We start from the raw sequence: 13,050 nt of genomic DNA on the forward strand, positions 1-13,050 counted from the left end.
TCTGCACTGAAACTAAAATTTAGGCATTTAGGCTCCTACTGAAGTCCATGGAGAAAATTAAAATAAATAAATAAATAATAATAATAATAATAATAATAATAATAATAATAATAATAATAAAGATACAACTTTTAATATTAAAAAAGCTGCGTTTTATTGATGTTTATTTTCATTTGCAGCGTATGTCCTTGTAACTTTTTTTATATTCCTTGGCCTGATTTTTGGAAATATTAATAAAATTAGTATAAGTGTTTGGTGTTATGGTTAGCTTTTCGGTTGTGTGTGTGTGTGTGTCAAATCTCAACTTGATGTCGTTTGTAAACTCCGGCAGTTGAAGCTTGAACCAAGGTAGATTGTGGTCAGGAAGACGTCGATGTGTTTATCCCCTCCCCCTCCTCACGCTCGCTCGCGCGCATCTTTTCTTCCTGCTCCGCTGCAGCTGCTCGGCGAATGAATGGCATCCTTCTCAGCATCACGTAAACGCCGACGGGGGGGAGCGAAAGCATCTTCCACTCGTGTTCGCCTCGGACGGAGCAGGCGGAAAACCCCACTCCGTCTATGATTAATTTATACCTTTATCACACAGCAGGTTGCAGCACATCTGATCGTTTTTACGAAACGGCTCGGTGTCCGGCCGTATGAATAAAAAAAGAGAATACCCCCTTTTGTCGGTGACAGAGACTCACCGTTCAAACAGCATGCAATAATTCCATTCAATGAAGGAACCGGAGCCGGGAAAGACAGCATGAAGTTACAAATATCCGGTCTTGTGTTCGCAATGGCAGTAGCCTATGCAACGATAGAGGGTGAGTAAACATACTGTAACTTAAAACCGATCATCTTTGAGAGTTTTCCTGCGTTGCTCCGCGTTTGGTTGCATATATCTTTGCTCAGCGTTACTTAGGCTATTACGTTGTCAGTTATTAAAACGATGCAGGTGCTTTCGGCTCCACCAGCCTCTGCGACCTAAAATGTTAATTTAGACGGATTAATAAATGTGCAGGACGAAGCCACGTGCATTCAAGCATTATCAGACGTTTTTATCTCGCAACAAACGAACGATAGAAAAGAAATCGGTCTCGTGTTTAATGTACGCTTTTTGTTTGGCTTCTAGCGCCTCAGCCGGGTCTCTGAATGCTAATGTTTTTGTGTGACCTGTTCAGTCATACATCCGCGATTGAACCGTTCGCTTTCACTGGTTTTTCCACCCTTCAGACGTGTCACTTGGGATTAGCTTTGTGGCAAAAACAGTCATTTTAACAGACACCAACGCTAATGCAAGGAAGTGTGTTTTGTTTGGGTCTGGCAGAGTGTGAAAGTGAAGACACGCGGGTTCTTATCAATGTAGAGGCGATGAAAGCCTTCATCTGCAGCTTTAATCCGAAAATGTAGCCACTGGACTGGATTTTCATTTATCTTGACTGTCAGCAACACTCTGGAGTGAAATGCTTGACATTTTTTGTCTCCCTCTCTTTGTTCGGTGAGATGAGAGAAATTGTTTAATCAAAGGGAAATCGCTGTCAGACTTGACATTCGCCGAAACTGCAGTTCTGTTGCAAAGTGCATTTTATATTCTGTTTTATATTTGTAACACGAGGCCTGTATAGTGACTATATTTGCATGTACCAGCATGGCCATACGCTGAAGGATAGTCCATGCTGATATTCAGTAACAGCCCTCAACAGCTTGACGGTGAGTGTCGTGTTCCCTAAAACAACTTGGCATCAAGTCATTTTTAATTGCAATATAGCTATGTCCATTCCTGCCGCGCGCCTAAACAAAATGGTTCCGAATAAGTCAAAGCAGGATCATTTGACTGAAAGCATTCGATTGTCTGTAACACCTTGAAAATGCTTATTTGACTCCTGGCTTTTGCTTCAGCCTCAAAATTGACCCTAAACTACCTTTTACCTAAAATACCCCACCAGATGTTTTTCTGCCGGGGAAGACAAGAGGTCATTTGTTCGCATTTGCGTGCCAGTGACTAATGAGGTCATGTCTGTGAACTTTGTCCATCTATATGCAAATAACTCCAAGGTTTTCGTTTATCTCTTTTACGACACTGTATGGTTTTCACCGTGAGCAACAGCTGAACGCAGATGCCTCTGAATCGCAAGGGTTATTCATAGCGAGTCTTTGTTTTCGACTTTTTGCGTAGGGATGTGCTATGAATTGCAGCATGCTTGAGTACATTAAAGTGGCTTTGAACGTCCTGATGCAATTGACAGAAATCTCACTTATATCGCGGAGAGACGCAGCTCATTAACACAATGAACTAGGAGCCAAATAACTTCACGCATAACCCCTTTTCTCACTAAAACTCAGTTTTACCTTGAAATAGGCTTGTACACACTTCAAAATGCATATACGCTGTTATTCACTTGCTCCCCTCCTCCCCTTCTCGTCTTTTTGATTTACAAGTCCTTGTTCGCTCCTCGGTTGGTTGAATCATAAACCCAGACGAGATGGCCTGCCCTGCGCTGCTTTTTATTTATGATGTCATTTCATATACTTACTGTTGCAAGATCCACAGCACTGCTGAGCCGGAAAAACAGCTTTCCAAAGGCAGGCTGAGAAACCTTTTGCCAGGGCATGACAGACAGTGATGAGAAAGGAAGTGATTCTGGCCGCTCAGCAATGATAGGCGTAACATCCTGTAAAAATGTCATTAATGGTGGAGCACAGATTGCTATGCCATTAAAGATGGAGGGTACTTTACAGAGGACATTTATGGACAACCCCAACCCCTAAATGTATGCACTTAATTTGTATTTAATGGAACTCTACCCACAGTTATAAACCGATGCATTTATTAACTTGCAAGGGCATATCAGGAAAGGGCGTATGTAAATGAAGAAAGACAAAACCAAGGAGGAAGAGAGGAGAGAAAGGGTGAAAGAGTGAAAGAATCACAAAAGCCAATGAAATAATATTTTATTTGGAAAATTCATTCTGTGTTGCTCCTTCCAACAATTCGTATAATCCTAGATACACTTTATATTCAATTTATATTATTAAATGTAAAATTATGTAAAATTACACTGTATCTAGGTGTTAACGCTTGCTGTATTTTATATTTTAGCATGTATGGAATATACAGGACTGGGACCATCCTAGTTATAATTACCTAAAATAGAATTATGAATTATTCTGTATAATAGAATTAAGAACTGTCAGTGAGTGTATGCAGAATGTTCTGAAAGTACTCTTTATTATTCTACATCTCAACCAATCAGAAAACATATTCCATCAAAACAGCCTGCCGCTATTTGTGGTTACATAACCATATCTGAAATAGTGCAGACGTATTTATTTCTTTTTGTAAATAGAATGCTATAAGTAGTATGTACAGTTTTGGGGGAAATGGATCATTGCTCATTTTAAAGAAAGAATAATGAAAAGCTTTTATAGATAAATATCCTCAGAAAAGAACATCTTGTAAATAATTTATGAAAATTCTAGTTGTATGGATAGTTAATACAAAAATTTAAATTATAACATTATTTACTATCAAATGAAAGCATATAATAAATAAAAAGTAGCTGAAACATGATCACTTTAAATGATGAACAAATATAGGCTGTAATTTAGGTTTTTATTCAGTAAATATTTATAAACACACATACATAGACACACAAATAAATCTCTTTATTTAATAGTTTTGAATGGCATTTATTAGATTTTAAGTGAGCCGAATTCTTTAAATGTTACATTGAAAAATTATTTAGCAATTTGTTGTTTTATTTAATCACATTAATTAATTAATATTTCAGATTTTTAAAAGGCATCTATCTATAATAATAAGTAATAATAATAGTTCAGTGTGTGTGTGTGTGTGTGTGTGTGTGTGTGTAGACGTGGCTCATCTTGTTCTCCTGATGCTCTGTGTAGTGCGCTTGTCTGAGGTCATCAAAGTGTCATGGCAATGGTTGCGCCAGCAGAAGGAGCTCTGAGGAACATGGGCCAGCTGTCACTTCATGACTCTGTGCTCATCTAACACTCGTGGGAGAGTGTTTCTGAATTTAATGTGTGATTTTCTAGACGGCAAATCCAGCGCTGACGCACTTCCTACATAAGCAGACAGATATGTGTATGTATAGACCTATACAATGCTGGTAATCGGCATGGAAGCTTTAGATTATGCTTTTTACCTTATCACCACATGCCACCTGAGGCTGTTAGTGTCATTTTAGTTCCTTTTTAATTGTTCTAAAATTAATCCACCCTCTTTCTCTCTCTCTCTCTCTCTCTCCTCTCTAGCTCCTGAAGAGTTTGTCTCACTAGCTGAGATGGAGGACACGTTGTTGAGGAATCTTTTTCCGGGGTATCAGAAGTGGGTGAGACCTATCCTTCACGCCAACGACACGATCACCGTTCGCTTCGGTCTGAAGATCTCGCAGCTGGTGGATGTGGTGAGACGAACACACATTTGCACTGCGACATCTGATCTTCAGAAGTCATGAGTCGCCCCCAAAACTTGACTGTCACATTGAGAGTCTTTACTGAACACATTGTGTAAACATGCAAAAGGTAGGGAGGAAAAAATATGTGAATCCTTAGGCTCATGACAGCTGTCTGAATGCTAAAAACTCTGCATGGCTAAAGCTTTAAATGTGAAGTGGATTTTCCAGTTAATGTATTTTATGTGCCAACTGTTTTTGTCAACTTGGTCTCATAAAAATATGTAATTGTACAACACAATTTTTACGTGCCTCTGCAGTTACAAAGAGAAAAGTGGTGCTAAAACACAGGTTCATGTGTTTTTATTACGCTTGATATAGGTATGTGTGTGGTTCAGAACTGATATATATGTGGTCCGTTGCTAAAATTAACTCCCTGTCATGTTGGAAATACGCCCAGCACCAAATCTAACCCTAAACATAACCGATAATGTTACCAAATGCAAAACTGATATGTTTTGAAATCATAACATAATAGTAAATATCCAAAAATGATGCTTTATTAATCAAACTCTGTAATTTTGTGTTAAAAGGCATAAGAGGTGTTACTGCCTCTAGTGTTCATTTCTTTTGGAAACCTGTACTTGTTTGTGCAGCATTTCATGTGTAACAATCGAGTCATAGGCGATTGGATCCATTTGCAGCTTTTATTGAAAGGTAATACAGGCAGGCTGGAACAACAGCAAACAAAACACAGAGGCAGGTGTCAGGGCAGGCAGAGAACAATCACTAAACTCAAAACAATCCAAGGTGAAGAGGAAACTAGGCAGGAAACAGACAGGAAAACATTCTGAAACGTTCAGAAAAGACTCCACCGAGAACTGAAGGTGTGAATGGCTTTATGTGTGCGCGTGAATGAGGTGCAGGTGTGACTGATAATGAGGTGTAGGTGTGACAGTGAAATGGCTGATGGGAAATGTAGTCCGAGGTGCCACAGCGGTGATGAGGTGACTCACATGTGGTTATAGGCGGAAGCTCAGGAACCAGATCATGACATCATGTCCAAGTGCAACAAGGTCCGGTTATTAGTCCAACTTTAGGTTTTTGTTCTATTGTTGTTGAACAGCCAAGATGTGTCTGTGCATAGTCAAAAACACATTCAAAGTCCATATGTCACTATGGACGCTTTTTATCTCACAATTCAGAATTTTTCTGCAATTCAGAATTTTTCTTCGCATTAAGTAGTTTATATCTTGCAATTCTTAAGTTATTTTTTTTATTGTAAGTAGGCCTGATGATTGCAATATTGAAGCACTGCACTATTGACTAGTATAAATGCAGAGGAATGCAGCAACTGTTAGCAAGTTTTCTTTTTGTAAAGTTACATCCTTCAGATTTTACATTTTGTGAATGTGTAGTCTACTGAATATTTGCAGAAAAATACAATGTGTACTATGTTGATTTGTACAGAGGCTTAGTAGATTTCCACTTCACAATCCTAAACAGACAGCGGATGAGAGAGAGATCGACTGATCGCATGCGAGGACACGCCTGGTTAAAAATTAAAATAAAATAAAATAAAAAAAATATATATATATATACACATATGTGGTCATACCGCATACTGCAGCACTGAGCTACTCAAAATGACCCTAAGGAAATTCCTTCACTGCGACAGCCCTAATTGTGAGCAATTGTGAATTGTAATGTCGGAAGTGCATGATACAAACTGGCAATTCATTCTCAGTTTTTTCTTAAAATTGTGATATGAACATGTTTATATCTCACATTCGCTTTTTTGAAGAATTGTGTAATTCAGTCTTGCAATTGCTTATGAATTACTAGGAAATTCTGAGGGGAAAAGACAGATTTGCAATTGTGTTTTATAAAATCAGGATTATGTAGATCTAAAAATTGCAATTCTGAAAAAGTCAAAGTTGTGAGTTTATATCACGCAGCAAAAAGTCAGAATTGGAAGATGTGAACTTGCAATTGAAATAAAAATGTATGAATTGTGAAATAAAAAGTTGCATTTACTTGTTTTGTTTTTTTATTCAGTGTCAGAAACAGGCTTCCATATCACTATGCTGGAGTTAAGTTGCAACTTTAAAGGACAAGAAAAGCCTGTTTTCTCTCTATTATAGAACAGAGCAGATTAGTCCAGGAAGGATATGAGCATGGCAATTTTAGACCATAATTTACCCAACATCATATGACAACCTGCTGTATTACACTTTGCTCTCTATCTAATTAATTCTCTCTTTTTCTGTCCTCATCTTTACTTGTGACTCACTGTATTGATCCTGCAGACGCTGAGCATTTATGCACCTGATTGAAAATGTGTCTTTGTGTGAGTGTTTGTGGATCTGAGTATTCCCTTACGGTATCTTCCCACAAGAATAGAAAAACCAGTAATTTTTGACCTTGTGAGAATATTTTTGGACAAAAGCATAAAAATAGTTTGTTTAAAAACTCTAAAACTGCTAAATGTTAGGAGTAATAGAAAATATAGTTTAGACCGCTTAAAAACCATTATGTCTATGGAATGTCCCTATAAAACCAGTGTGTGTGTGTGTGTATGATATTAGGTACTAGAAACACTTTTATTATGACATGCTGCAATTCAAAATGCTTTACCAATTGGAAAATTATCATTCAGGAGACAACTGTTAAGGCAAAAAAACAATAGTGGCTATAATGTAACTATTACACTGGCATGTTATTAATCTAAGGCATTGGTCTCAAACTCAATTCATTGAGGCAGTTTTGCTCTAACGACAAAATTTGTTATCATTTACTCATCCTCAAATAATTTGCTTACCTTTTATATACATTTTATGGAAAAAACATAGAGACATTTTTTTAAATATTGGTCCACGCCAGCATGATTTAATTTTTTCTGTGAAAAAAGATTAAAATAATCATATAGATTTGCAAATGGATGAGTAAATAAACTATTTAAAATAACATATTTAACACTGACCAGACACTGTAGTAGGTACAACTATTCAACTGTTTGTTAAATTAATAAATTAAGCAACTCAATGAATTCAATCAAGTAGACATGGTCACACTAAATGACAGAATGGGAAAGTAGTTTTGATCATGGCATGGTTGTTGGTGCCAGATGGGCTGGTCTGAGTATTTCAAAACAGTTTTTCATGTACAACCATCTTAGGGTTTACAGAAAATGGTCAAAAAGCAAACAACAAACAAAACATTTCTGATGCCATGTCAGGATGGCCAGACAGGTTTGAGCTTATGGGAAAGACAACAGTAATTTAAATAACTGCTCATTACAACAGAGGGTACACAGAAGATCATCTCTGACAATATGTACAATAAAGCAGATGGGGGTAAACAGAAACCACATTTTTGTCAGCTTAGAACAGTAAACCGAGGGGTACAATTTCCACAGGCTCAATCAAAATTGGACAATAGAAGATTGGTAGAAGTTTGTCTGATCTGATGAGTCATTTGTAGCAACGGGTTCATTCTGGTGCTGCTGGTGTAATGGTGTGAGGAATTTTTGCTTGGCACACTCTGGGCCTCCTACACCAATTGTTCATTGTTCAAATGCCTCAACCTACCTAAATATTGTTGCTGACCATGTCCATCCCTTCATGTTTACAATATGTTAAAAACAGCACATGCTAGTTAGATATGTTTTGAAGCTGGTAGCTGGTTTAAGCTTAAAAGAAATAATATGTAATAATTTTAAATAAACTTTGACACTGAATAATTTAGAAAATTCAGTTTGAAAACAAACATACTTCTGATTCTTGTGACCCTTTGTCAAACCTTTGCCTCTCTCTCCTCTTTATCTTGTCCGATACGTCCAAGATCTGTGTGGCCTGTGTCTTCTGTAAAATGTGTGTCAAACTGTTGCAACCGTATGTGTATGTGTATGTTGGGTTTGGTGTGTTGAAATATTTGAATTTTTGCAGCTAAACTGTATGTTTACAACCTGACCAGATTTAACCACCCAATCTAAACTAAACAACTAAACTATGAGCATAAGTTAAGAATTGCCAGTACTTTTTTTGTCACAGAACATTATTTCAATCATGACAACTCTCAGAAGATTTTAACATGGTGGTGGATACTTTGGGGTACTACAGTCCTCACTGTCACTTGTCATTCAGAAATCATTTTAATATGCTGATTATGTGCACAAGAAACATTTCTTATTATTTACTATACAAATGTTGAAAACAGTTGTGCAAGCGTCATTCAGTTTTCTTTTGATAAATAATGTAGAGTGTTAAAAAAATGTATCTTATATGTATTTCAGCCATGAAAACTTTCAGAGGGCTTCAGAGAAAGCTAGCTAGCCATAAATGCGGGGCAGTAAGCTCATTAGTTGCACGAACCAGTCAGCTTGTGTCAAGTCATTTTACTTCTTTGAATATCATCAGATAGGGAGTGGAAAATGACTAGGATAATGGATGAAATCCCTAAATAAGCCATCTGGTTGTTATAACCTGTTACCATGGTAGAGAGCTGCATACATATTCCTCAAATATTTCTTTCAGTAGGATACAAATTTGGAACAACAGGCAAAAATAATCACAGAATTTGCACTTTTGTGTGATCTCTTTGCCAGTGCCAGATGCCTAAGTTAAATTAAATCACAGTCTGGGTCAGACCTGCAACAGTCCATAAAACATGCAATAATGGCTGTAAAGGAAGTCAAACTTGTGGTATTATGTCTGTGGATGCCTCCCACTGATTTTGCAGTCAGATAGTATTTAATAGCATTTAATAGTGGATTTTTAACAACTCTACATAATGTGTACATTTTTATTTTTCATCCATGAAATATTCATTTTTTTGACATATTTCAAAGTAATATTTGAAATATGTACAAATCTTAGTAATCGATTGTTCTTTTTGACATTTTGCGAATAGTTATATTTGTTGCTTGTAAATACTTACTACTAATAATAATAATAACAGAAAGAAACAAATTGATTTTAGGATTTGCTCTGTCAGTTTGTTTTTCGCTCTTTCTTTCTTCATAACTGTCCCAGCTGTCCAGTAAGCAACGCCTTCTGTAACATGTTCACAAAACAATTCATGCTGAAATGTGCTGAACAAACAGTTACATTTGGGCTGGGACCAAAGCTCATTAAGAAAGTTTTTTTGTCCTTATGACTAGGCAGACCAAATGTCTGAACGCTGAAGAGGCATAAATAATGTTTCTAAAGCACCAGATTTCATGCCTTTTAAGTCATTTATTTCATTAGATGTTCTTTTTGGACTGTTTAAGTCCTGAAAGTGGCGTAATGTTTTAAATGAACTGTAGTGATTATAAAATACAGTTACAACACGATGTGCATGAAGTAAAGTTATCTTTATTGCTTCATTGCAAAGTCACTATAAATAAAAGTGTACAAAATACATGCAGATTAAATTGTAAGCAATTAGCTATCAAACTTATTATGATATTATATGCTTATATTATATACTTATTCAACCCATCGGCTCCACAATGGCTCCTAGCCCCTTCCTCTCCACCTTGGTCCAGCAGTCCGCTCAGCTCCATGAGGCTCCCTCTCATCCTCCAGCTCTGCTTTGGTTTGTCGCTCGACCATCCGCCTGCCGTGACCTACTCCTCCACATTGTCCCTCTCTGATCCTCCCGCTGCACTGGCCCACCGGCCCCATCTCCACCTCAAGCTGGCCCACCTGCTCCAGCGCTGTCAGTCTGGAGTTTGCGGCTATTCTCCATGTCTCCTCTCTCTGTTGGCTCCTCCATCAAAGTCTTTCCTGTCTCCTTCTTCCATCGTCACCACCCTGGACTCTATCTTTCGCCCTCCTCCCGGTCACCCGGCCACCTCCTGAACCTCATCCTGCCAGTTTAGCCATCCCTCCTTCTTTCTCTCCTTTCTACGGTACAAGGTTGCATCTTCTGAGAGGGGCGGTAAATGTCACTCCTGGACTAATTTGTGTTTGTTTGCATTCCTCATGTGCTCTGTGTGACCCAGCATTTGAGTAATCATGTCATTATGTCATTATGTATGTCCTTACCTACCCATTATAAGTTGATGTTCTGTACAATGCAAGTTTGCCAGATCTCACTCGATACTACCCCACGAAGTGTTCATGCGTGGTTTCTGTCTACCCCATTGTGGTTTACATAAAAAGACTATTAATTGTGACCGATCCGTTGTGTGCTCCTTCCCAAACCACACCATTGACATTCATACTGCTTGTTTCAACAAAATTTTAGCTGTGTTTTTTGTCAGTTTTATTAATGCAATCATTGAATGATGATTCACACGCTCCCTTTAAATGATCATGTGCTGGGTGATGATTATGTTGGTTTGCAAGTTCATTAGACATAAATCCAAGGTCATCAGTTTGATAATATGGTGCTTTGTTAGAAGCTTCTTTGAAGTCTGTTTAGTCTGGACAGTGAGGCAGCAAGTCATTTGTTTGGGATTCAGACACATAATTCTATATGCCATAGTCCTGCAGAGCCACCTGATGGTCGTATCCTGTAATCAGCACTCATGTGCTATTCAGTGCTCACCTTGTCACGACTTGACAGTGTGAATTTTCTGAGGTGGTGGAATAATGAACAATGTGGGAACAATTGATTTTCACACTATCTCTTATTTAGCAGATGAGTCTCAGCATATTGGTTTCTATTCAGAATCCAAATTTCAATTTAATGAAACAAAGGAAATCAGATACTATCTTTTTAAGCTGCATGTATAAATAGCACAGTTGAGTTAATCATCTGTATGACACAAATAGGTCAGTGGTGAGAGACTTATTGCAAGAAATGTTGCATTTAGGGTTCATTCAAACATGGTACATGTCCAAGCTCAAATATGGTACTAAAATCATTTTGCAAGATATTTATCTTCTTTCATTTCTTGTCAGGATGAAAAGAATCAACTAATGACTACAAATGTCTGGTTGTGGCAGGTAACTCCAAAGAAATTTAGCATTTTTTTTTAAGTATGTCTGAAAAATACTCTTCTGACTAATGTTTTATTGGACTCTTTCCTGTAGGAGTGGACAGACTATAAGCCAGTGTGGAATCCAGAAGATTATGGTGGAATCACATCCATCAGAGTGCCCTCAGAAACCATTCATGCAAGCAGACATCGCCCCTTATGAGAAGTAATTATTTTTAGAAATCCTTATCCCTATAAATGCCATGCAGGTGCACATATTATTGAATAATGTTTGTATTGTGTATTGTAATTTCATTTTTTGTACATGTTCTGAAAGACTAAGGTAATAAAACAGTATTTTATTTTAACTCTCCGAAATATCAATCGAAATACACTGTCTGTCAATTTGTTAATCATATTTTTTATGGCCCAACAAAATGTGAGCATTTATAGCTATTATGAAGATGTCTGCAGTAGCTGTCGAGGTCTCAGTGCAGCCTCCTACCAGGCAAGAGAAAAATAATAACCTAGTTAAGCAAGATGTACTTTTATTAAATAACTCATGACTCAGTCGGTATTAATAATAACCGCTGCTCAATCTGCATACTTCTTCTGAACTCTCTTCTGAATCCTTTCTCTCACACTTCCACTGAGTTCACTTTATTAGGAGTCTCCAGATAAAGGCTGCCTAGAAGTTCTTACTAAAACAGCCAGTTTACATTAATGTGCTGCTTGATAGGAGTGTAGTATTCTCAAAACAAACCTCCAAAATCACAATATATTAAGCAGATATGACTTAAATCACAGCAAGAGAGCAAATGCAACAAACAAATAGAAACAAACTTTACCAACATTCAAAAGAATTAAAAATCAGGAAATGTAATTGATGACTAGTCTGTAACATCAATAATTAATATTAATAAATATATAAATGCTTCTATGTTTCATTGCACCTACACTATATTGCCCAAAGTATTGTAGGGGACACCTGCTTGATGAATTTAGCAATTTCCCAGGAGTGCAAATCGTATTATTTATGCATGTGTAATGATATTCTAGGCAATTTTGTACCCATTTTCTATTCTAACATGACTATGCCTCTGTGTATGAAGCAAGGTTTAAAAGAAATGATTGATTGATTGATTGATTGAAGTAAGTGTAAGTGTGAAGTAAGTGTGGAAGAACTTGGCCGTCTGGCAAAGTTTGTTTCCTAATCTCAGTTGAACACCTCTGGTGTGATTCTAACGACTTAGAATATCACAAACACCAATGACTTGTACATATGGATGCAGTCATTTTAGACTCTTTCCAGTAACAGAGATGAAAAACACAATTAGTAAACACTTGAATTATGTTTCCATCTTTGTTGCTACAGCTTTGGAAGTGCCTTTTCTGTTCTACAGAAGAGGAAGTTCCTAAATACTTTTATCCATATAGTACAGAAGTTATTTGGTGTTTGGGTGATGAGTTACAACTCAGAGACTACATTGAAAGTCACACTCAAAGGTGTTCAGCGCAGTCTTAATCAAACTGTTGCTATAAAATTAGAAATACACTTAGTTCCCTAGAATATCATTATATGCATAAATATTAAGGTTTGCAATGAAAATTACTAAATTACCACTAGTAGTCAGATCTGTTCCTTCGAAAGAGGAGTGACTCCAATACTTTTGGCAATATAATGTATGTGTTGTAATCAGATATGTGGTTTGGGGAATAATGTTATTTATAAATTTAGGG

The 13,050-nt window shown here is 37.2% G+C and overlaps 1 protein-coding gene across 1 annotated transcript in view; it reads left to right on the plus strand.

Annotated features, from left to right (window-relative positions):
- Positions 1-417: 417 nt before the first annotated feature.
- Positions 418-13,050, plus strand: part of LOC122342727 (neuronal acetylcholine receptor subunit non-alpha-3-like) — a 17,739-nt gene continuing 5,106 nt past the window's right edge. The window contains exons 1-4 of the mRNA XM_043236779.1: positions 418-806; positions 4,261-4,412; positions 11,294-11,338; positions 11,426-11,509. Of these exons, the coding sequence (XP_043092714.1) occupies positions 746-806; positions 4,261-4,412; positions 11,294-11,338; positions 11,426-11,509 (342 nt within the window). The 5' untranslated portion in view covers positions 418-745. The remainder of the gene's footprint in view (positions 807-4,260; positions 4,413-11,293; positions 11,339-11,425; positions 11,510-13,050) is intronic.

Source organism: Puntigrus tetrazona, chromosome 1 (genome assembly GCF_018831695.1).
Source record: "Puntigrus tetrazona isolate hp1 chromosome 1, ASM1883169v1, whole genome shotgun sequence".
NCBI classification, from domain to species: Eukaryota; Metazoa; Chordata; class Actinopteri; order Cypriniformes; family Cyprinidae; genus Puntigrus; species Puntigrus tetrazona.